The sequence below is a fragment of the Leptodactylus fuscus genome, chromosome 1 (genome assembly GCF_031893055.1).
Source record: "Leptodactylus fuscus isolate aLepFus1 chromosome 1, aLepFus1.hap2, whole genome shotgun sequence".
Classification (NCBI taxonomy): domain Eukaryota; kingdom Metazoa; phylum Chordata; class Amphibia; order Anura; family Leptodactylidae; genus Leptodactylus; species Leptodactylus fuscus.
The window spans coordinates 277,364,687-277,391,151 of record NC_134265.1 but is presented as its reverse complement, the minus strand read 5'-3'; the positions used below and the strand labels follow the sequence as shown (position 1 = coordinate 277,391,151).

Below are 26,465 nucleotides of genomic sequence, written 5' to 3'. Positions count from 1 at the left end.
AATGCCATAACATATTTTTATCTTTCCATCTGCACACCTGGTTAATGTCTTGTTTTTTGTAGGATGGGCTGTATTATTTATTGGTACCATCCTGGCACCAGAAAATGGCATTTCTGTGTGTTTTTTGCCTTAGATGGTCATGTAGTTTGGCTAATGTTCCAAGGTGTACCTTTTTAAGGGGATATGCTAGGAGGATATTATCGATTACCTATCTTTAAAACAAGTAACCAATAACAGATTGGCAGGGGACAAATTCACTCGCCAATACCCGTTAGCTGTATGCAATGTCCTGGAAAAGGCGCAGTACTATGTATTATGTAGCTGTAAAAAGTTATGCAAGCTCAGTCCCTTTCGAGTCAACAACACTGATCTTGCGGTACCTTTGGTAGCTGCATTAGTCGCGGTGGCTGCTGCAAAAAACTGGACCCTTGCCGATCTACTATAGATGACCTATGGTAAGGACAGTTCACCAGTAGTATACTCCTGGAATACTCCTGAAAGTTAACAAGGGGGCGATGTGGTCTGATCACTGCGCTCTTATTCTTTGTACATGCCAAGAATGCAGCGATTATATTTGCTTAATTTAATGCAATTCTGGTTACTTCCTTGGAGGTCAGTTTGTATTAGTGTACAGGCTATAGGACTACTCCCTGCAGGTTATACTATATGCATCTTCTAACAGATGTACAGCATAATCGTGTGAAGCTTCACAAAAGACAACCCTCAGCTGCGCTTCTGTTACCAGTATAATGATGTTAATAGCTGTATAGTATGACATCATTGTCTAATGAAAGCCATCCTGCAAGCATACAAGTTATGTGTACCCCACCTCGTGGAAATGTTGGACGGCTCCAAGTTGAGACATTACAATGAAGCTGCTTGGAATGTTGGCAATGCTTTTTAAGCTGTGGATGTGAAGCCAGAACATGGAAGTGTGTGCTGGAAACTGAGAATTTGCTCAGCTGCTTCCCGTCCAAGGAAGCCCCACATAGCGTATAAATGAAAAACAGACATCTCCAAGGGGAGTTCATTGTAACTAGCAGCAGACACATTTACAGTGTGGGTGTGGAGATACTGTATTACGTAAGTTACTTCTGTACATACGTAGGATATGCTGTCTCTGCACTGCAATTATTGGTTTTCTAGAAAGACTGATGATGACAGGGTTAATATTTGGATGTGGCATTGCAGAAATGTTTGCATATTTTATAAATATTTACCAGTCATTATTAAAAAACAAACAAACCTTGTTTGGCTATGTAAAGATGATCATTTGCTTTTAGAAATTGTGTTGTCTTGTGTTGTCTGATGATTGTCAAAAATTTCCATAGATTGGCTGCATTTACACAAGACATTTGTATGATATCACACTGATGTTATGGTATCTTAAATGTAGAAGGCAAATGTTTAGGAAATAACAGCATGTCGGCTGCGCATGTTTTTCCGCAAGCTGTGAGTGTAAAACGACAAACCGCGGCGTTTGTGCCTTGTGGGGCCCCAGCCTTAGAGCAAGACCCCACATTGCAGAAACGCACCTTTTTTGTTGCAGATTTTGCTGCAGTTTTTTGAGCCAAAGCCAGAAGTGGACTGAGCAGAAGGGAGAAGTATAAGCACTTCCTATATATTTACCATGACTTTTGTAGCCATTTTTGGCTTTGGCTCAAAAAACCCAGCATAATTTAAAAAAAAAAAAAAAAAAAAGGCTGTATTTCTGCAAAGTTGGGCCTTACTTACCTTCACTCATCTTTTCTGGGATCTTCAGGTCTTTTGTGCCTGGTTCTATAGTGTGACAAGCCTGGGGACTGCTGAGGCTCATGGGCACGCTGACATCATAACACTTTGATGCAAATGTCTCACAGGCCTAAGCAATCCCCAGGTGACGTCACAGAAGCAGGTGAAAAAGCACGACAGAGCCCAGTGAACACTCAACAGACACTGTAAGGGAACCTGGAAGAGGTGACAGAAGGTGAAGCATTTTTTATTTTACCGCACCACCCTTGGTGGCCTTCAGACCTCAGAGCACAATAGTTATTTGTGGGTAGCGAACTCCAGAAATCTCAGGTTATGCTGAAACCAAGATTTTTGGAGAATTTGTAACAAACCCAACTCAATCTGATTGGCGTATCTCTAGTCATAGTATTATTAGCATGAACACAAAAGAGTTTAACTAGTATTAATCTAGAAACTTCCACCAATAAATTGCTTTATTACTTCTATTATTATATATTATTACTGATTTACTGTTTATGTGTAAAGGCAGCACCATATGCCATGGGTTTTATAATGCAGGCTGTATCCCATACTCCATTGCAAACATACTTCTAAGAGCAGCACTGATCACTATCTGACTCAGCTCTGACACCACCAGGAGTCTGCCAGCCCCGTGCTTTCATCTTCAGGTGGTAGAAGAAGATAAAATAAAGTTATGCTTACAGGGATCAGTCTAAATAGACCTAAAGCTGCACATCAATGCCTTGATGCATGAGCAAATACATTTATTTCAAGTAGATTTAGTCTGATAATGCACAAAATTTATCAAAATGGCTCATGCTGTATGATACATTTGGTGCATCTTCATCAATTGGTCGAATTATACGCCACCTACTGGTTAAACCTACTTATTGGTGCCAATTTCTGAAATGCACAGAAAGTGTCTAGAACACATAGTACACGTGGTGCATCTCCTAGGGCTGTGGAGTCGGAGTCATTGAGACAGAGTCAGGACCAAGTTTGAGTCAGAAAAAAGTTACTGACCTATTTTTAAATTAAAATGATTAATTATTTTTAATTATAGTATACACTTATTAATATTGTTATCATATATATATATATATATATATATATATATATATATATATATATATGAAAAATTACACATATAATTAATTAGATGGATATATACTTTCATAGGAAATCAGTTTAATGACTTTACTGCTTCTGCCTGACCATGGCTGTTGGAGCAGGAGTTGGAGTGAAAGTTGGGTTGTGGAAAAATAGCAGGGTCAGGATTGGTGGTTTGGCCTACCAAGTCCAGAGCTGTGTCATCTGCACCAGAAAACTGGTGTATATGGGTTAGTAAACTTCACTCCACTGTGCATATTTTTTGTTGGACACTAATAATAAGCGGTGTGAAGTTAGACAGCCCAAAAGTACACCAGATTTTTCAATTAACTTTAGACACTGTGATAAATCTGGCGTAGTTTCAGACCGTCTAGTTCGAGTTTAGACTGTATTAGTTTAGGGTCTCATAATTCATTTACAAGGCATTGGATTATTGTTATATTGACAGGTCCCATTGAAAGTAGTGATCTGGCCTGACTTGTCCATATTAGGATCCAGCCAAGGTGTACTTCTAACATTTTACCAAGGTCATAGCTAAAATTCTAAAAAAAATCACTTGCAGTTTCACAGTATCTCTGTGGAGCTAGTCTATATGGTCGAATTGTGTTGTACTGGAGAGATTTCTTATTTTACTTTCTGCTCTTTTTACAGACATCTGTTCCATAAATCTTGTGTGGACCCCTGGTTATTAGATCACCGCACGTGTCCAATGTGTAAAATGAACATTCTCAAAGCTCTGGGTTTTCCGGTAAGACTGTAGGACATAAGGAACACAGACATTATCTATGTTGTCAAAATATTAAAGGGGTTTTCTGGGATAATTGAAAAACTAACAAGGGTGGAGTCAAATAAGAAATAAATGATAACCACCTTCCCCCGAACCTCAATTTCCGGAGGTGCTTTCCCTATTCTTCCCAGTCTTCAGGGAGTACATGAGATCAGGTGCCAGCTGTGGCCATCAAAGGCCACATTTTGGGTATGTAAAGTTTGGGTGATGTAACTGCTGATACATTACCACTACCCAACACGTGACTGCTGAGATGAATGATTGGCCACAGCGGCCACCAGTGACCCTGTACTTCTGGCCTGAGCTGTCTGAAGATTGAAGGGAACAGAGGACACGTTCCCCCAAACAAGGCCTCCAGTTTGTTTTTCAATTATCCCGGTAAACCTGCAGTATTGTTGTTGTATTGGAGAAATCTCTAAGTGCTGAGTCCACTTCACCTGTCAGATTACTGGTTTATAATGCTGGTATGATATAACTTTTATAGTCATTTGAGGAGAAAGCACACAATGAAGCTATGTAAGACATCTCCATTGTGTGCACAATTCTTTTACCCCGAGGCCTAAACATGTGATTGATCACTTGGGTGCTGAACAAATGCGTAATCGTTTCATAACTAACATTTAGAGAGAGACTATATCATATTTATCACTTTATTTACAATGTCACAAAAATCTTTGCAGTCTCACTCCAGTTGCTGGTAGGGTAACATCTAACAACATTAGTGCTAGACTAGAAGATGCTCCAAATTTATCAAGCATTGTGCAATACATTTTGGACAAAATTCCCCCATGTGTCTCTCACCTTCTTCTGGTAAATGTCTCTGTGTGAGATCTCTCCAATCACTCCGATCCGATCGTATATACGGTAAGTCTCTGTGAATCGCCATGTACAGACTCATACATGGCAATACATCCTAGATAAAGATTATTTGGCGTTTACCTTACACAGTCCTAAGTTGTTTTCTCCTTTACAAGGCTTTATGTTCAAGATTTTCTGCCTACCCAAGTAGTCTCCTGAATACTGTGTGTACATGTGTGTGATAAATACTATATAATATAATATATTATTTATATACTAATGTAAAGATGTTACCGCTGGTATGGGTAAGGTGATTATAATACTAAATGGACATGCTAAATATTCCCTGTATCAAATGTTAAAACTGTTTTCCCAAATATTTTCTCAAACAGCCAAATGCAGATTGCTTAGATGACATCACTCCAGACTTTGATGGTTCAGTAGGACCACCAACCAATCAAATTACAGGAGCCAGTGACGTCACTGTGAATGAAAGTTCAGTAGGAATAGACCCCACTGTCCGCACTGTAAGTGTTTTACAGATCATCCAAGATGCTGATGTCCTTCCTCAAGTCGGAGAGGTCAGCTACACTGCAAGCAGTAAGTACTCTTTTTTGACATTCCATTTCTGGGAACCACCCTCCCCTGTTCACAGGAATGGGGGTCTATGTCTCTCATTTAAAAATAGAGCAGTGATCACACATATGAACAACTATTTTGTTCAAAGTCTATAGGACTGCCAAAAATAGCCAAGCGTTGTACTTGGCTATTACTGTCAGTCCCAGATAGATTGAATGGAGTGACAGTGCAATTGTGTGACCCCTTCTCTAGTGAATGGGGGACATAGAAACATTTTCTCTTACAGTTATCATTTATCATATGGATACTGATAAATCTCTTTCATGGGCTTTGGAAACCAGGTTATATTTAATACATGTTTTTTTTAAGTGAAGACCACACTAAGCTCTATAAATATATTTTCACCATGTTTACAAATGGATTATCATTCTGTATGAAAAATATGCATGCTGGATAACATTCTATAGTGCATGATGCATATAGACATACACATGTAGGACAAGCTCCATTAACTTGCATTGGCTCCAGTTGTGAAGCCAATACTGTGGTGAATGAGCCTAAACAGAGATAAGCTGGTTTATACAAGTGTACAGTCCCATATTTAGTGCATGCATGTTTTTGTAGGCATCATAAAGCCCCCAGACTACAAATCCCATCAAACCTTGCTATTTTCCCTATGTGGCATGAAAATCTATTAAAGACAGAGCTAACATTCATACTTGGTGGTCAAGAGGACATAAGAGATAAATGAGCACCACTGACTCCTGTGTTATAGACTGGAAAATGCTAAAGAAATTCATTATGTATTGAATTTTCAGATTTGTGAATATGATAATACATGCAAAATAGCTCTAATAAATAGTTTTTATTACCGGTAGTCAGAATTTCAAGTTAAAGGGGTTCTCTCGGGAATATATAAATAAACCGACAAATGTGGTGCCAGGAATTCCTAACATATTTCTATTCAAAATTCAGCTCTTAGACTGCTTTCATACTACATGTTTTTATGGTCTTTTCGTGATATTTTTAATAGCAGTTTTTAAGACATTTTTACTGCAGAAAATACAGTTGGAAATGCTGTGGCCGGATGTTACAGGTTATTGAGTAAGAAATTCTAAATAGCCTTACATTCATTGCTAAAAATGCTACACTGATCCCTTAGCTCCCCTTTACCTCTATGAGAGTTACAAAAACAAGGTTGAGCCCACTGCTCGGCTGTTACCATAAGTCTTGCTGTGATGATCAAGACTTACAGGCACTTACTCCCATCCTGACAATATTTTGCCAATATGGGAATAACTCTTTAGGTTCCGTTCACACGGAGGGAAATGGTGAGGAATTTGGTATGGAATTTCAGCTCTGAAAAAAAAGCCTCCCATTGACCTCAATGGGTTCCTTTTTCTGCTAGCAGAAAAAGGAACCCATTGAAGTCAATGTGCAGCAATTCAGCAGAGGTGCATCAGAGAGTACGGAATACGGTGACACGGGCTGTGCCACCTGATAGGCCTGGCGCGCTATTCACACACTCCGAATCCTCCACAAGGCTGTGAAGTAAACACGGACGCCTGCAGTTCTTGTTTTTCCTCGGGGTACTCCTTGTAGGAGAGGGGACCTCTCGATATTGAGCCGTGTGGATGTTGTTCAGGAGATGCCCTGATGGTGATGCAGGCCAATGACTCAAGAGTCCAGACAGTTGTAGGGGTAAACCAAATAACTTTTATTGAATGCCAACAGATGCTCCAGCAGATTTGTAACATGGTTACAGCATATAGCTTAATGCACAAAGTGCCAGATTTAATAGTTTAGCCACGGTAGAATAGACACTGTAGTACTTAAAGAGGACCTTTCACCATATCTGGGCACATGCAGTGTTATATACTGCCGGAAAGCTGACAGTGCGCTGAGTTCAGCACACTGTCGGCTTTCCCGATCTGTGCCCGGTGTGAAGAGCTTACGGTCCGGTACCGTAGCTCTTCTATGGTCAGAAGGGCGTTTCTGACCATTAGCCAGAGACGTCCTTCTGCCTCGCGGCGCCTATCACGCTGTGCTGTGGAGCGGGGAGGAACGCCCCCTCCCTCTGCTCGCAGTACTCGTCCATAGACGAGCATTATCAGGAGAGGGAGGGGGCGTTCCTCCCCGCTCCACAGCACAGCGCGATAGGCGCCGCGAGGCAGAAGGACGTCTCTGGCTAATGGTCAGAAACGCCCTTCTGACCATAGAAGAGCTACGGTACCGGACCGTAAGCTCTTCACACCGGGCACAGATCGGGAAAGCCGACAGTGTGCTGAACTCAGCGCACTGTCAGCTTTCCGGCAGTATATAACACTGCCTGTGGCCGGATATGGTGAAAGGTCCTCTTTAACATACTTTTCTCCTCTCCTCCTCTCGTAACACTCCCTAACTCAGCAGATAGGGGACTGTAAGGGGCTGTGGGTCCTGAGCCTCCAAGGTACCTCTGTAGCTCCTAATGGCACCAACAAAAATGTCCCTCAGGAACCCCCAAAGTTCTCTCACTAACTCCGGGGCAGCCTCCGGTTGTACCTTAGAATAAGATGGCTTATATCTTTAGCTTCTAGGATGAGTTCTCGTGATGTCTCACTCAGCAAAGTGTCTGGTGCTGAACTTCTATACTCTTGAATCACTGGACCCGACTACTAACCGCTGACCCTCTACACCGCTGAACTGGGCTTCCAACTGCTGGACTGGGCTTCCAACTGCTGGACTGGGCTTCCAACTGCTGGACTGGGCTTCCAACTTCTGGACTTCTACACTGCTGGACTAACTTTCCTACAGCTGCTAGAGAATATAAACCCTTTCCTTATACCCCGCCCTGTGGCCTGTGATTGCTCATGAGGTTGTATGCATCATTCAAACAACAAGAAGGTGCAAAGATAAGTGCGTATGTACAGTAAAATGGCTGACACATTGTACACATACACAGACAAGACACACAAGACAACCCCGGGGTACATGTAACAAACACAAGACATATAGCAGCATTGCTCTGGGATGCTGCAAATGGGAGGCTTTTTTTTCAGCGCTGAAATTCCACACCAAATTCCTCCGTGTGAATAGACCCTTAGGCTTATTTCAATAGCTCTCTAACGCATGATGATTTGATTTAATAAGACTCATTGATCATCATTTAGTGACTTAATCAGTCGGTGGTGGAGTTGTGATATAGAAGGTGGAGAAAAATTGAAGATGATCGAAACCAGTTCGACTATGAACTTAGCCAAGCAAGAATAAGCGTCAATCAGGCGGTGTGAAAACCAAATGTACAAATTCACCCCACAAGCTGAGTACAGTAGTAATGGCTCCTCAGAATGGTGTATTTTGGTAGGTCCAAGTGACCCCAGTCTGAGTTATAGTATTTATATAGTATTCATTCATTATCGTATACCTTCAATATCTATGAGATATCTAGTTGAGATTTATGGCATTTGGTTTCACCGTTTCTCCAGGCCAAATAAGAACAATGGAATATGTAAGGAAAGCAAAAATAGGCAACTACACTGCACTAAAGTGCTGAAATCTCTGTAACGTCCTCTGAATTTGGTTAATGAAGCAAAGTAATGGCAATCACTAAATATGACTTCAGTGCGTGATATCTCGCAGTGACTCATACTGTGTATATGAAGATAGTTTTTCAGCCTTAGACATAAACAAAGAAGGTGTCCTCAGGGTGTTGTATCAACCCGGTTTGGAACTGAGCTGTGTGAAATATTCTCTAGTTGGGCAGCAGAATTACCACTTATGTCCAAAGATAACACATGGCGTTGTCCTGTTAGAAGGTCGGAGAATCCCTCAACTGAGTATGCAGTGTTTCCAGTACTTCTTCAGCATTGATGGTGTTTAGAGGTCCTTCATATACTAGTTATACTTTACTATGCTATACTAGTAGTTATATCTCTGTTGCTTTATGCTAGTGTAACATTGTCTGAGAAGGTTCCCCTATGGGATGTAGTTCCCTGTGACATTCACGGACAACTGAACTTGAATGTTAAGTTTCTGAATTTTTTAGTGTCCCGTTCAATAATGGGGAAGACCTTCCTATGAGCACTGTGTGAAGACTTGGGGTCTCAGTACCTAGCTACTTGCCTCAGTCCTATAGCTATCGAGTGGAGCAGTAGCACATATGCATAACCATAGCTATATTCAGATGGAAGATATGAGACCCTCATTCTGGTGATTGATGGGGTCCCAGGAGAGAGGTCTATGACCATAAATGTATCACCTATAAAAAGTTCTGATTATTGTGGTTTTAAGCCTAGGTCTAAAGAAAAGGTCTAAATAGGCTTGAAATGCCGCCTCTCATCCCAAAAGGAATGAGTAAGATGGGGAGTATATTAGAATAGATTACACTTTTTTTGTAGTGTTTGTGTGTGTGTGGGGGGGGGGGGGTTTGGAGGATCAGATTGTAGGGCTGGATGTAGAGTTATAAGGAGGAGCTATCAGCATTGCATGTATTTTATATCCTATGTTATATTAACTTGTTTTATATTTTTAAGCATATAAATAGTTCATATTAGAAAGATTAAGGAAGTCCAAAGAAATAACTAAACGAAAGAGCCAAAGAGTCTGTGACATTTGGTGGAGTGGGCGTTGGAAAGATAAGATCTGTTTTATGTTTTGCTTTTCCCAGTGTTAAGCTTAGCAGTGCAAGGGAGGACACCAAGATTATAAGTGAAACATTTGTACAACAGTGACAATACTATGAATACAATGAGGACATGACACATTACCGCATTTCCTGCACTATCAAATGTTTACATACATACTCTTTTATTGGCAAAAGTCACTATACTCTGTGTCTGCTTCACACATGCTTTTGATGTCCATTGAGTGTCTTGACCCTGGATGCTGATGAAATGAGAAGTCTTATCTTTGCTGGAGAATGCAGCCCAAGCTGTGGCTGTATGAGAACACGGATGTTTATCTGCTTATGTAGTGGATTGTTATGGAGCAGTCATGGGGTGACTTAACCCTCTAATTTAAGAGGACGTTTCTAGTTTCTGTAAATTAGGCTTAAAGGGGACTAAAACATTAATGACCTTTGGATAGATCAGCAGTATTAGATTGGCAGGGGTTCAACAACAGGGACCCCCACAGATCAGCTAACGGAATCTATAGCTGTGCTCCTATTATTATTATTATTGTTGTTTATTTATATAGCACCATTAATTCCATGGTGCTTTACATTTGAGGGTTTACATACAATACACAAAATATACAGACAAATATAATACTAACAATGACCGACTGGCACAGTGGGGTAGAGGGCCCTCCACGCAAGGGCTTACAATCTATGAGGGAAGAGGGATAGAGACAGAAGATGAGGGGGAGACAGTTCAGATGGTGGTGCGGTGACAGTAGTGTTATTGGGGGTTGTAAGCCTTCCTGAATAGTTGAGTCTTCAGGGCCTTCTTGAAGCCTGTGATTGTGGGGGTCAGTCTTATGTGTCTTGGTAAGGAGTTCCAGAGTATGAGTGAAGCACAAGAGAAGTCTTGGAGATGGTTGTGTGAAGATTGGATAAGAGCAGAGCGGAGTAGGAGGTCTTTGGAGGATCTGAGGTTATGCATGGGCAGGTAGCAGGAGATTAGGTCAGAGATATATGGAGGGGACAAGTTGTGGATGGATTTGTATGTCAGCATTAGTAACTTGTGCTCAATTTGCTGGGCAACGGGTAGCCAGTGAAGGGATTGGCAGAGGGGAGCAGATGAGGAAGAACAGGGGGAGAGGTGTATTAAGCGAGCAGCACAGTGTAAGGTGGACTAGAGGGGGGCGAGAGTATTTGTCGGGAGGCCATAGAGAAGGGTGTTACAGTAATCTAAGCAGCAGATTACGAGGGCATGGACTAACACTCCCATGAGAGCTACTTCCACTTCACAGGCCATGTAATGTAACATTCATCTGCCACTTCGCCTGTTTGCAGCTCAGTCCAATTCATGTTAATGAACTGCAATAGCTACAGTGCTATACATTGAATGTCGCTGTGCTTAGTAAGTACTATATAGGCTGCAGTGCTTGTCCAAATCACAGTCTCTGAAAACAGCTTATCGTGGAAGGGGATTTGTTCAGGTAGTGGCCCACCACCAATCTGATATTGATATCCTATCCTAACATTAGGTTATCAATATCTTAATCTCAGAAAACCCCTAAAAACTAAAGATGTTGTAATACACAGTTATGTTGGGTTCACACCAGCGTTCGGCTCTCCGTTATCAGGTTTCCGTCTTCTGCATGCAAACCTGTCATGCCGAGTCTGGCCGTGAGCGTTTTATGCGCTCTGCGGCGAAACCGTTTTTTTTTTAAAACCAGACACAGAGTACTGCATGTCCAACTCCATGTCCGGTTAAAAAAAAAACAAAAAAAAACGGTTTCGCCGCGGAGAGTATAGAACGCTCAACGACGCTCACGGCCGGAGACTTTTGAATGGGATTTAAATATGCCAGCAGGTTTCCGTCTCCTGCCCTGTTTTGTGCATAACGGAGTCCCGGGCGCAGATGTGAATGAGCCCTTACTGATACAGCTTATTACAATTGGAGATAGTGCCAGTAGAATACAAAGCAATGATATCACAAGGCAGAATGTAATATGCATGATGTAGACTCATCCTGTTTCACATGCATGGTTCTTTACCATCTCCCCCTTTTGCTTAACTCCTGTGCTCCATAAACACAAGCCTGTCAGTTTATACTTTGTTGTGTGGTTGTAAATGTATTGTTTTAGGTTTTTTCTTTTTTTTTTACAGTTTTGGAATATGGTTGTGGCTGTCATGCTGTCATGTTTTAATATGGTTATATTTATTATTAGGAGTGTTGGAGGAAGGAAGGATTATTTAGTTCTCAATGGCCTACACAATAATCTCAGATTGTGAGCATTATGTTAAAATAATATTGCAGCATTAGTTGATAGTGATAAAAAAAAAAGCCCATCAAGGATTTTTTGGAATTAAAGGGATTCTATCATTAGAATCCTTTTTTTGCAGGCCTACTACGTAGGAATAGCCTTAAGAAAGGCTATTCTTCCCCTACCTTTAGATGTCTTCTCTGTGCTGCCGTTCCGGTGATATTCACGGTTTTCACTGTATGAAAATGAGTCTGTAGAGTCAGCGCTCAAACAGCACTGGGGGCGTCCCCTGTGCTGCCTGCAGACTCTCCAGCGACGCCCTCCATCTTCTTCTCGCGACTGCTTCTTCTCCGTGTTTTCAACTGAAAGCGCTGACTGCGCATGTGCGGCAGTCATTTTCCTGTGGCTGAATAGACAATTGCGTAAGAGTTCACAGGAAAATGGCCGTCGCATATGCGCAGTCGGCGCTTTCGGCTGAAGACGCAGAGAAGAGGCGGTCACAAGAAGAAGATGGAGGATGTCACTGGAGAGTCTACAGGCAGCACAGGGGACGCCCCAAGTGCTCTTTGTGCGCAGGGGAACATCCCCAGTGCTGTTTGAGACTTGAAATTTGCATATGGTGAAAACCGTGAATATCACCGGGACAACGGCGCGGAGAAGACATCTAAAGGTAGACCTGAAAAAAGGATTCTAATGATAGAATCCCTTTAAACATTCTGTGTATGAATGTAATGATGATATATGTAAATAATCACAATATTAGAGCATAAGCCTGAAGGTAGGCTCTAGTACCCTGTTGGGATGTTGCAGCTGGGCTATATGGTGATGTTGCTCTGATCTCTGAAATAACTGATGATATAACTGACGACTTTTCATTACCATCCGTCATATGTTCGTTAGCTATAGACATTAACGTTATAAATAAACCGCCATAAGTCTGTTATTTTGAATGGAGCCAAAAGTCCTGCGCCCTGCATTATTATGTCCGCCAAAATAAAAGACCTGTGATGGATTTGGTGAAAACGGACACTAACGGACAGCAGATCACATCTCATTGAAATCAATAGGATTTTAGTGTCCTTTGTTAACATCTTCTGATGGATACTAACAACAGTAGTTGAGCGCCCCCTAACAGTCACCACACAGGAGTGTGTTACCGTGGTCTGAAATCTGCTGTAACCAACTAAATGCTGCCCGAAACTTTTCACAGCCGTGTGCATTACCACAACAATCCTGAAAATAAGTGGCGCTATTTTAACAATGAAACCATTATTATTGTCCATGCAAATTCCTAATAAAAGTCTGGCGAGTACAGCAACAGTCAACCTGCATCTTCATATATGTACTTGATAATAAATGTGACCACCCCGGGAGAACCGTGCAGGAGGCTGGACTGTCACGGTGACCTTATAGGCACCAGAACTCCCAGGAGAGGTGCACAGGGAAATAGGCAGAGTCAGTTAGATGTGACGCCAGTTGGAGTATTGAGACACCCGCTGGTCCCTGGGCTGGAGATGGTGATGTGGGTGCCAGTGCTCTACTCCAACAAAGAGCATTTGCCCAGGGCTTAGCTACAGGGAAGGCAATGTCCAGGCCAGGATCAGTAGAAGTGCTCACTGCTTTATTGTAACAGGCATCTGCTGGTCACTTGTCCTGTAGCAGTGAGCTGTGGCACAGGGGCTTGTAGCTGGCTGACACCTTCCCATGTATTAGCAGAGAGTCTAAGATGTCTGCAGATCCAGCTTCTGGTATACTGCAGGGGTTCAGTTACCTTGTAGAGGTCGGTGCAGGCTGCCAGGGTTATAGCTCTGCTCAGCCTGATGTAATTCCTGTCCTCTTACTGATAGTGATGGGGGCGCTGTCACAGCTTCTCTGTCCTGCTGTTGCTGTGGCAATCCTCACAACAGTGTCTGACACACAAGATGGCCACTGCCACACTTCTCCTTGCTCCTTCTCCTTCCCTGGCTCTTACAGAATACTACTTCCTCTCCCTGCTATGACTATTTCCTGTCCCAGCTACAGATCCACTCACTATAGTGTGTGTTGCTGTGGAGACCACAGCTCACTAGGACAAGTGAAACCAGAGAACAATAGCTTAACAACATTACACAAATGAATACAGAATAAACATGGCAACATATACAAACTATCATAACATGTAACAGGCACTTCTATGGCCAAATAACCATTAGTAACTCCTGTGAGGGGGTTACATCAACATCTGACCTTAGAAATCTTAAATGAAGTATGTGCCCCTATACAACTGTAATAGCTGCAATTATCCTGCAGAAGAAACCGATATAACCAGTGCTGGTCATGCACATAAAGTAGTTGTCGGACAGCAGTAGTCTTTCCTGACCTGCCCGAAAAAGAGATGAGGATGAGCTGCTGACAGATACAACTGGCAGGCCTCAGGAGCAAAGTACTGTACATATTGAAATCCAACATGCCCTATGCTTCATTTCCCAGTTACTTTGCCAACATACACTTTCTATTATTATCCTTTTACCCATTATTTATAAACTTGAAAAAAAGGAAAAGAGATCTCCAGGACTTGTTTTTTATTGGTGGTAGTATATTTTGGTGTAAATGGTTTTTTACGGAATACACATTTTGCTGACTGTCATTTATTCCTTTTAAGCACAGTTATGCTAAATATGTCCATGTTGTTCTTTCCATTTGCCTCCTACTCACATCTGTCTAACATCTGTCTCCCGTCTATCTACGGCGTATGTTTGAAATGGGGTCTTAGTTGTTTTTTATGCAGGAAGTGAACGTGTTATCTTGTGCTCTCCTTGCTATAGGGATTTCATTAAAAAAATAATAATAATAATTAAAAGAACAGTATAAAAGCTCTAGTAGTGGAGTACATTCTGGTATGTCAGTATGGACAATTTGTTTTGAGAACTGAAAACTTACCATTGAAATGAATAGGATCCATATATATCTTAGTGAGCAGTCAGTTTTAATATCAGCATCACCTTCATTTTGGTTCTAGACAAGTCAGTATGGCTTCTTATTAATGCAAACTCAAGGGATGGGGAGCAGAAATCACAGCTCTGTTATGCTAGCAAATAATCACAATGCAATGTCCAGCTTGAAGCAAAAATTTCAATCACAAAGCCCAATTTGAATGTCCATAAATAATGGGCAAAAAAGAAATTTTTTGGTCACTCACTCATTAATGGCGTACTGAGGAATCGCACACGATACTCCTTGGTTCCTCCGACTCGGAACACGAACACACATGAGACTTTAGAAAAAACAGAGTCCAGCGAAATCCTCCTTGGTTAAAAATAAAATAAATATGTTATAAATAAAAGCAGGATATTTTTAACCAAGGAGGATTTCGCTGGACTCTGTTTTTTCTAAAGTCACATTCTTATTAATGCGGTTATTAATATGATTGAGCAGACTGCTTTTTTAACCACTTCAGTACCGGGCCATTTTGTGGTCCAGGACCAGACACATTTTAGGTTTATTTTGTATGTGCGGTTTAGAGGGCTGTAACATTTTTCTCATACAACAACTCATACATTTCTCATACATCTTTTTTTGGGGACACATAGGGCTTTATTTGTATGTTGTTTTTATTTTCGAATGTGTTTTAATTTTTTTTAGATCCGCGGAAATATAAACAAAATAGGAGGGAAATTGTGTTTGGTTTTCAATTTATTTTATTTTTTTTATTTAATAACACAAAGTGCAACTGAAAAACTTTATAAAATAGTTTTTCCTCTCCATTACGGTAACTTTTATTTTATATGGTGTAGTCGGGGGTGCGGCTATAACCTTTAATAACGTCATTTTATTGGTGTATTATTTTACTTATTTTTTTAAATTATTTTATTTCATTTTTTAAAAAACTTTTTAATTTAATTTTTTTATATATTTTTTTTTTCAGATGGTGTCCCCATAAGGTCATAAGAGACCTTTGGGGACATCTGATCACTTTCTTTTTATGTTAGGGAGGCTGATTTCCCCTGCTACTGAGGCTGGTACATATAGCCCCAGTTGCAGGAGGAATACAGCCTCCTGCACGCTGCTATATACGGTATGCAGAGCTGATCTGGGTCCTGTAGGACCCAGCAGCTCTTACAAGATGCTGCTCCCGGCGGACGGCGCTCATTGAGCGCTGTATACACAGCGATCGAGAAGGCAGGGATGGGAATAAACCTTCCCTGTCTTCTTTCTGGTAGCTCCAGCTGAAGTTACAGCCAGCTCCCAGTGAAAGCAGCTGCACGATCTTGTGCAGCTGCTGTGTTCTGATTGGACGTACCGGTACATCCTGTCAGAACAAGGCAACCACTTCCCAGACATTTATAGTCTATGAGCGGTCCGTAAGTGGTTAATCTGATATCTCTATTTACATGCACACTCAGTTAAATCTACTCTGTTTGTATTCTCATGGAGGGGAAAGTAATAAGCTGCATCTGTTGGATGAAAGTCAACACTACATACATAAGACAAGTTAGCTAGTCCTGCAAAAATCAGCAAGTTTAGCTAACTTTGCTCTTATGTGTATGGGCACCTGTAGATAAAATACACAAGTAACATAAATTTTGTAATTCATATACAAGAGCTTTAAAGGGATTCTACCATTAAAATCGATTTTTTTTTTTTTGTGGATCACACATAGGAATAGCCTTAACCCCTTCCCGACATGCGCCGTAATAGTACGGCGCGTTTCGGGTCTGTAACTATGGCGACCGCAGTAGACAACCGGCTCCGATCGGAGGCATTAACCCCTCCGGCGCTGCTGTCAAAGGCGCCGGAGGCGCCATTTTCCTGGCGGCGCATGGGCGCCGCCATTTTGGCAGGGATCGCCGGTTCCTGGAGCATGCTCCAGGGCCGACGTCATGTTGCCATGACAGCCGGGAGCCTTGTTAAAGGCTCCCAGCCGGTCTGCAAATTCTCTCTTTTGCAGGCTGGTGTATGCTGCCTGCAACAGAGATGATGATTTTTTGCAATGCATTGCAATGCATTAGCATTGTAATGCATTGCATTAGTGATCAGACCCCCTGGGGTTCAACACCCCTCGGGGGTCTAATAAATGCAAAAAAAAAAAATAATAAAAAAAAAATATAAAAAGTATTAAAAGTTCAAATCACCCCCCTTTCCCTAGAACAAATATAAAAGTAGTTAAAAACTGTGAAACATATACATGTTAGGTATCCCCGTGTCCGAAATCGCCCGCTCTACAAATCTATAAAAATATTTTTCCTGTTCGGTAAACGCCGTAGCAGGAAAAATAGTCAAAAGTGCCAAACCGCCGTTTTTTCACTGTTTTGATTCTGATAAAAATTTGAATAAAAAGTGATCAAAGCAATAACATTTCCCGAAAATGGTAGAACTAAAAAGTACACCCGGCCCCGCAAAAAAAGACGCCCTATGCATCCCCGTACACCTATGTATAAAAAAGTTACGGCCGTCGGAATATGGCGACTTTTAGAAAAAAATTTTTTAACACCGATTTGGAATTTTTTTTAGGGGTCAAAATGTAAATAAAACCATATAAATTTGGTATCCCTGGAACCGTACCAAAACACAGAATATAGGGGACATGTCATTTTGGCTGCACAGTGAACGCCGTAAAACCAAAGCCCGTAAGAAAGTCGCAGAAATGCATTTTTTCTTCAAATCCACCCCATTCTGAATTTTTTTCCTGCTTCCCAGTACATTATATAGAATAATTAATGGTAGCATCATCAAGAAAATTTTGTCCCGCAAAAATTAAGACCTCATATGGCTCTGGGAGCGGAGAAATAAAAAAGCTATGGGGTTTAGAAGGAGGGGAGTCAAAAACGAAAAACGAAAATCAAAAAATGCCATCGGCGGGAAGGGGTTAAGAAAGGCTATTCTTCTCCTACATTTAGATGTCTTCTCTGTGCCGCCATTTGGTAAAAATCCTGGTTTTCGTCGGTATGCAAATGAGTTCTCTCGCAGCACTGGAGGCGGTCCCAAGCACTGAAACAGCACTGGGGGCATCCCCAATGCTGCGAGAGAAATCTCCAGTGCCGCCTCCATCTTCTTCCAGCGCCAGGGGTCAAACATCTAGGCCTTGGGCAGAGCCAACTGCGCATGCCCACAGGCCACAAGAAAATGGCTGCTTGCTTACTGTGTAAGCGGGCATTTTGCTTCCGGCCGTGGGCATGAGCAGTCGGCTTTGAGTTCCTCTTTATGGCTACATCCCAGGGTCACATATTCTTGTGTGTCGAGTAGGGGGTATGGATCCCTGACACCTATAATAATATCAGTAAATCACCTTTATATACCCTTATAGTCCTAACACTGTTAGCAATTCTTGTGCAGATTAATTATTAATCCAGTATGATACGTGAACTTTCCAGTTTGCAAGCTCTGTTCCCTTAGAGATGATCGACAAAGGAATATGCTGTGCATCCATAGTGTGCAACCAGCCACCGAGGTGCAGCTATTGCCAAGGTAGCAATTAACCATTCCCTTTCCTGGATTGCACAGATGAGTGTTCCTTCTTGCATTAAGGCCATCATACTTATATCTAGAGAGTCTACAAATTTCAATTCACTGCTATCATTATGTGTTATCTGTGCTTTTGAATATGAATTCAGGAAAATGTACACTGTTATCTGGACCTGTACCACAACAATAACAGGCCAAATAGTTCAATTACAGAATCAGCTTTGCTATATCTGACTCTACTCATGCTCTTTGTAACATGTTCGGCTTGTAATAAAAATAATACAAGGATTTATGTATGGGATCATAGAAATAATGGGTCAGGGTGCCTGCTGAGAAAACCATGGCTAGCACATTGACAGAGTGTGCCCGGCACCTCAATAGAAAATGATATAACTTTGTATTGCACAGTATTTGAGATTAATTTAGCAAGAGTAGGTCTCAAGAATGCACCTCTTTTAGATAAAACATCTATGTTGTGTCCTAATGTAGCCATACCAGAGGCAGCATCTTTCTTCTTGGAGATTCTTCCCAGCCATTGAGCGGTCACTAACTAAATCTGCTGACTTTTGCTCAAGGCTGTGGATCTGGAGTCAAGAACACTTTTCTCTGGAGTCAGAGTTGGCTAAAACTTGGACTCCAGCTTTAAAATAAAATGCTGAATTATTTTGAATTCTATTATACAATTAATATTAATGAATTAGATGTATAGATTGTTGAATATTTACTTTCACAGGAATTCAATTACTAGCTTTTTCATAAGTTACAGATCTTTACTGCTTCTGGCTGACCATGGCTGTCAGTCTTTTGTGAAGACCTACCAACTCCCCAGCCGTCTTTGCTGTCCATATTGTAAATTTGTCCTGTTTTTGACATGTCATGTGAATTCTGGTTAATACACCTTTTGTTGCATTCAGTTATTTGCATGAATGAGCTACAACTAAACAATCCTCAATAAACTATGTATAGCAGATGAGCACAACTATAAGGGTTGTCTGGCTGTTAAGAGAATTATACATAGCTATATAGCACATAGTACACTGACACTGTAGAAAAACAATGGTGTAAAATAGCAGCAATGCCATGTGTTAAAGATAACAGCAGATTGCAGAGCTGACATATCTATAATATGTCATTTAGTTAAAGGGATTTCTGGGATCACAATACTGATAGCTTTTCATTAGGATCAGCTTTCCATAAACGGTCTAATGGGGGTCATTCTCGTAGAGAGAGAGCATAAAACGCTCACAGGTTGTAACATCTCTGCCTGTTTGGGTCTCTGCACCGCCCTCTGCTCGTGTGCTGCGGCGCAGGAGGCGTGTGCAGTTTGGTTCATGCCTTAGGGTTTTTGGTCACACTGTGTGAACACGGCTCTACTGCTGTGATTGTATTTGCACCACACCCATCTTCTGCCCTTGTTTGTCTCTGCTCCTCTAATGGTTAATCTGGCCTTGCCCTGTGATTGACAGCCTGCCTTCCTGTCAACTCCATGGGCGGGTTCTTCCTCCCTATTTAGCCTTGGCTCCCATTCACACCAGGGCTTGCTATTGCCGTGTGCATACTTGCTCTTACTGTCCCTGTTTTGATTATACTATTATCCTTGACCTTTGGCTTTCCTCACTGACTATTCTCTTGACTCCGATTTGGCACTGCATCGCTCTTCTGTTACCGGACCCTGGCTAGCTGACCTTCCGTTGTTGTTGTTCGTCTTGTCTGCGTTTTGTGTTTCACATATTCAGGGAGGGACTGTCTTCGTGGTTGCCGCCTATTACCTAGGATAGGGTCTGGCAATAGGAAGGGAAAGTGGGGGGCTTCAGCTTAGGGCTCACTGTCTCTTGTGCCCCGTCCCAGGGTTTAAACAGTTACTGGGAATTGCTGTCCTAGCAATTCCCTTACACAGGTGCTCATGGCCAAACACAGTCTGCCAGGTTGACAGAAACCTGAAAATGGAGATCGGGTGTAGGTGTGAACCCACCCTTATCAGTAACCTGCAGTATTATATACCGCTCGAAAGCTGACATTGCGTTGAATTCAGTGGACTTTGCTGGTATGGAACCCGGTGCAAGAGATATTGGTGCCGTTAGTTGCAGTACCGATATCCCTCCGCTGTCAAAATGGCCAGCCTTACAGCCTAGGGTCATCCTAGGCTGTAAGGAGCTGTGAGGAACACCCCTCCCCAACAATACTCTTCCATAGCCTTGTACTATCAGGGGGGCATATCTCACAGCCCAATGATGACCCTAGACTGTAAGGCTGACCCTTTTCACAGCAGAAGGATATCAGTGCCGAAACAAACAGCACCGATATCTCTGTCAGGATTCTAATAGCCTACAATATCACCCATCTCCAAGCACATGAAGGCACTCTTTAAAGGGGTTGTGCAGGACTCAAAAACATGGTTGATTTCTTCTTTCACAGGAAGTGATAGCATTATCCATTAGTCACAGTTAAAATGAATGGGACTGAGCTGGAGCATGATCATGTGACCAAAAGGACATGATATCACTTCTTGAGAAGAAAGCAGCCATGTTTTAAATTTCCTACACAATCCCTTTAATGGCATAGCTTAAAAAATTCCCAAAAAATTCTTTTATGACGATATACTGATCTAGTTTCATACATTTGCATGAAATTTTTTGTTGCATTATATCTACATTAACTTCAGTGACCAGAATGTTTCCTTCTTCTAGGTGAACAAGAGCCAGCGATCAGCAGCGACTCTGATATATCTCTCATCATGGCAGTAGATGTAGGACTTTCTGATGTGGATCTATCCACTGACCAGGACTGTGAGGAGGTGAAGTCATGAGCAGGTCTGTTGCTGCGTTCCATAGGAAAGATATAGAAGGTGTAAAGCAGTCGGCTGTCCTGGAGTTTGGACTATTCCAATAAGTAAAAACCACTCACCATCACCATAAGTCTCCAGTGCACTCCATTATGGGATGATCATGAAAAAAGCAATAGCGCCAGATGCCTGCTGTCTCAGCACAGTTCCTTACCCGCAGGGTCTTAAGTTGTGTTGATATGAGAGCAGTGGCCTCCTCATTTCCTCACGTGTGCAAGACATCGATCTGCAGGCTTTCCCGACGTGGATGGTAGATCTGGACCTAAGTTGAAATCTTTGATGCTGTTTTGTAAGAAGAGATAGAAACTTTACAATCCCTATTTTGTTGTTTACCCAGTTTTAAACCGTGTATTCAGTTACCAATATCTTGGTTATGATAGAAAATGTTTTTGTATTTTTTTTTTATGTAATGGCTTTTCTGCCAAGGCAACATGAAGAGATTGTGATGGTCGTGAATCCATGCCCTGCTCTTATCGGAAGAAAGCTATGATTACCGGATGGGCACCCATCCCAGAAGCACTTGAGAAGAAAATGTCTTTAGAGGGCCCGTGCCAGTAGCATGTGATCTGGCATTTCTCATGAACTACATAAAGATTGTTAGGTACTAAAATTACAATCTGTTGCTCTGAGTCATAAAAGAGGCTCAGACGTGTGTGAATTAAGGCGCACATTATGTTACTGCACCATCAATTTTGCATCCATATTTTAACATTGTTGGTTAAAGTGTTTGACACCGTGCAAATAGATTTCTTTTTTTTTTTTTCTCTCTCCCCATTTTACTGTGGGGAACCAGTCCTTTTGACTCTTAATGGAAATGTATGCAGTATTGTGCTTACACTACAGAGTGGCATATGTTTTTTCAAGAATAAATATATATTTTTTCAAGAGAATATAACTATTAGTCGGTGAATAAAAAGGCAATGGTAATGAGGTGCTCCGGCGTTGTGTACGATATCACACTTGACATTCCATTGCGCCATTACTTAGGACTTCAATATATTGACCCAGGATGCAAAGTATTTTTGCAGGAAATTGAATGTATTAACATCAGCCACACTGAACTCATATATAAGAGGGATCCCTTTCTGGAAACAAGGTTTTTATAAAATCCACATAAAAATAGTTAATATTTATTAACTTGGACATTGCTAGCTATAACATAATAATACTTAAATCCGGTTGAAAGCCAAAAATGATGATATTGTAAAGATGTTTTACTGAAAAATGTAAATTTCACAACTATTAGTACGTCAGGGGGTAAGGGTAATTGCTTGGTACACGGATGGAGAATATCTCGCTGTATATTATTTTACATGCTGTGCAGCTGAATTCATACAATGCCGATGGGGTCTGTACGGCAGCTGAGAAGGTTGATGACTGCCCTGCCAGTTAACAGGAGGGTTGAGGCCTCTTATTGTGTTACTATGGTAACAGGAAATATTCGTCACTGCGTACAGTTTAGCCGCACCGGTTAGAAAGTCGCATGTCTTAGAATTGTTTCCTTCTAATTGTTTTCTACCACAATCGCACTTAGTCCAAACTAAACGGTCGTGCTGCTGTCACCAAAGGAAAGAAAAATATAGTATTATTTTAAGGGTTATATGACAGTAGAGAATCCGCTTGTTTACATCTCCAGAAACAGCGCTGCTTTTATCCATGTTGGTATCTGGCATTGCATCTCATCCAGTGAAGGGAGCAGGTACCACCCATAGACAATAATGGCCTCATTTCTGGGGATAAAACCGACCTTTCATATATTCATAGGCTAAGCTTCCATGTGGCGATTCCCCCCCCAAAAAAATGCACTCCGGGAAAAACCGTGGCGGCAACGTATCAGGGTTTTTCCCGCAGCGCTTTTCACAGGACGTTTGTAGATGTTACCTCTGCAGACTTTCTGCTTCAATTATACACTTAGAGAAACCGCCATTATTTCCGGATGTATATTGACATGGTGTGATTTGCAAAACCGTAACGTTGGGCCCCCCGTCTTATACAACCTCTTTCATTATAATTTTTGCAAAAAGGAAAAACCAGGTATGACACCTTCAAATCACATCAGAAACTAAAGAAAAAATGAACTAGGCAACTCCATGTTATGAGAGCTAGCTGAGTATTTGTGCGCCATAGTTACCGTATATTCTGTTTCTATAGCCTGATATGCCCTAAATATAAATATAAAACCACCTTCACTGTACTACCACAGCATATCTCTGTCATGTTATGCCCCCTTGTTACTGTTCCAAATTGGAACCCCCCCCCCCCCCCCAATGCCATTAAACTCAGTATAGGCGCCTTTACACAGTGCAGTCATTTTTAGGGCTGCCTCTGTACCTTCCATTTGTTGCCCTAGTAAGTATAGCTGCAGTTTGGGAATTAGTGGTCACAGCTGCATTTCTGGCCTCTTCTGTACTTGCTGTTGCTTCAGAAGGAAAGTACAGGTTCAGTTCGGGCATATGCGGATGGGCCGCACCATGTACACACATCCCTTACATTTCTGCTACACAAGCCGCATTTGAGATGTTGCAAACGTAGAAGCCACCAGATTAGGTAAACCAGGAAAAATAGTCTAATAAAGAGTCCCAACTTTTGACAAGAATTATTGTCTTGCTTTTGTGTTTTACTTTGTGCTGGATGCTTTTAGTTCCAACAGACTATAGGTGAGAGGATATGACCATTAGGCCCCAAGTCCATGACTTTTCTCAGAGAAGCTATTAGTCTTATAGCTTTGAGGAGGTCTGGTAATGATGCAGGACGTGAATAAACATTGCGGCCTTTTGTAGGATACAAGTTGGGCTTCAAGTACACCGTAGTTCCACTGAAACATGATATGAGGTATCCAGGAGGTGGCGTGGCAAAGCATCTTTCTCATAGATTTACCCTGCCTATAGAAAGTAGGCACAGACATTCTAGCCCAAATCCACATTTTCGTAAAGATTAGTTTTCATTTTCTGATTTCAGATGAGCCTAAGATGTGCCAAATTTATTAGTAGGCATGCACCTTTTAATACATTGGATTTTATTCCAACACATTTTGGGTAAAGGTTGGTGTATACAATGCTAATCAAAATAAATTTCACTTTTACAATTTGAAAATAATACAAAGCCCATAGACCAATTTGGGCAGAGGTGTAAGCATAGTCATCCATCCCTGGACTTGTGTTGTCTGATGCCCAAATTCAGGAGCCACTCGGTGGCCTCAGTGATCGTTGGTAAAGAAATAGTCACATATGTTAGTGACAGCACCGATCCCCCTCCAGAGATTGCTGAGGTCACGGATTGTTTCCACAGCCACCCTGCAGGTTATTCTAAATCCTGCACAACCCTTTCAAAGGAGTTTTTATGATCCTAGCTTGGAACCTGATGTGGACTGTGATTCAATTCTAGAAGACAACAGATTCCCTCTTGCTTCATTATATTTTGGACTATTCACAAAGAGACATTTGTTAAGTCAGAGGATAGTAACAGATTACTGTCAGATACGCTGAGGGAATAGTGCGGCTTCCACCATTGGTAGAGATGGAAATAACCATTGGTTGAATTGACAGGCTGAAACACTTGCTACTATGTTAAGAAGGAAGAAGCTCATTGATCAAATTGATAATGAAGTGTGGCTTACCTAACTAAACTGCAATGGCATCGAGTCTCCTTGGTCCAAGATTTGGTGATGTCAGAAGAGGCAGGACACTGCACACAGTAATGCTCATAGGGCATAGTGACCATGTACGAGAGTAGTAGGATATATAGATGGTAATCTGTGTGGTGGTCTCTAGTGCATAATACAATAACCATATTATGGATTATTTTAGGAATCATATAATGTTATGAGGAGTTCTGCTTTACCTAATTTCCTCTTGTACATTACTTTGATACATCATCCTCTCTGTTGTACTGTATATACCAAAGTGTCCCCACATGTTATTCCTATTATTTTATCTGTTCAGTGCAGCTATACTCACTATAACGGCTCTATTATATGCAGCAGTAGGCGCTGAGAATATACAATGTTTTCTATATGTAGGAGATCAGTGGACGGTCTTGTTTGGGGAATCCTTATTGAATATTTTCCCACAAAACTATGCTCATCTCTTCCTGCCCTATAACATACTGCCTGCAGACCAGACACCATCTGTCAAGGCAGATGTGAACTTAGCCTAAGAATAGTATTATTATTTTTACCTTATATTTCACATGCTACGGATTGTCTTTAAAGGTCCTTGTTCATACACTGCTGTTTTCATTTTTTATTCTTAACAAATCAGGATTATATAAAAAAAAAAACTAGTCGAAATTCTTCCCCATAATTGACGAATCATGTTGTAATCTTGGCCATCACCCTACTGTCCTATATATATATATATATATATATATATATATATATATATATATATATATATACAGTACATATATATATATATATATATATATATATATATGTATATGTTACTAAGATTCTTCCCTGTATAGTGTTTAAGTGCCTTAGCACCTTTCTCTAATAATATTTTTACTTAACATATTATTTATATGGGAAGAATATGCAAATCTGACTTCCATGATGTAATTAGGAAGCCAGTGCCTCAGGCATGCACACCAATAGAGGGCGCTCCCTTTAACATCATGCCGACCTTCTCAGAGACCTTTGTTTGCAATGATGTTGGGATTTTACCAGGTAGTCCCTCAGCCAAAGACAGCTGTTTCGATGTTCTTGCATCTCATCAGCTTGGCGCAGAGAGGACTGACCTGGTATAGGTGAGAGGCTTAGACAGGGTTGAGGGGATATCGTCACTCCATAGGGAGAGACCACCAATTACGTGTGTGGAGTCTTATTAAGCCATGAGCGCTCCACTGTGCAAAGGAACATGGGAAGAATATGCAAGGTCGGCATGATGTTAAAGGGAGCGCCCTCTATTGGTTTGCTTGACTGAGGTTCTGTCTTCCTAATTAAATCATGGAAGATAGACTTGCACATTCTCAGTGAGCGCCCTCTATTGGTGGGCATACTTGAGACACTGGCATCCTAATTACATCATGGAAGTCAGATTTGCATATTCTTCCCATGTTCCTTTGCACAGTGGAGCGCTCATGGCTTAATAAGACTCTACACACCTAACTGGTGGTCTTTCCCTATGGAGTGACGATATCCCCTCAACCCTATTTTTTATATGACATTTTATGGATATAATGGAAGCCATGTATTGTGTTCATACAATGTAAAACATCTTTTTTTATTCTACATTTAATTCCTGTTATAAATACCTATTTTCTTGTTGTCTCCCAAACTAAATATAAGTGAATATAGAAATATAGAAGTATTGAAGGGACATAGGG

General features: G+C 41.3%; 1 protein-coding gene across 1 annotated transcript in view; it reads left to right on the top strand.

Moving 5' to 3' along the window:
• Nucleotides 1–22,685, top strand: part of RNF150 (ring finger protein 150) — a 118,298-nt gene extending 95,613 nt beyond the window's left edge. Inside the window, exons 5-7 of the mRNA XM_075257619.1 lie at nucleotides 3,493–3,589; nucleotides 4,819–5,026; nucleotides 20,986–22,685. Coding sequence (XP_075113720.1) covers nucleotides 3,493–3,589; nucleotides 4,819–5,026; nucleotides 20,986–21,104 — 424 coding nt within the window. The 3' untranslated portion in view covers nucleotides 21,105–22,685. The remainder of the gene's footprint in view (nucleotides 1–3,492; nucleotides 3,590–4,818; nucleotides 5,027–20,985) is intronic.
• The last annotated feature ends 3,780 nt before the right edge of the window (nucleotides 22,686–26,465 follow it).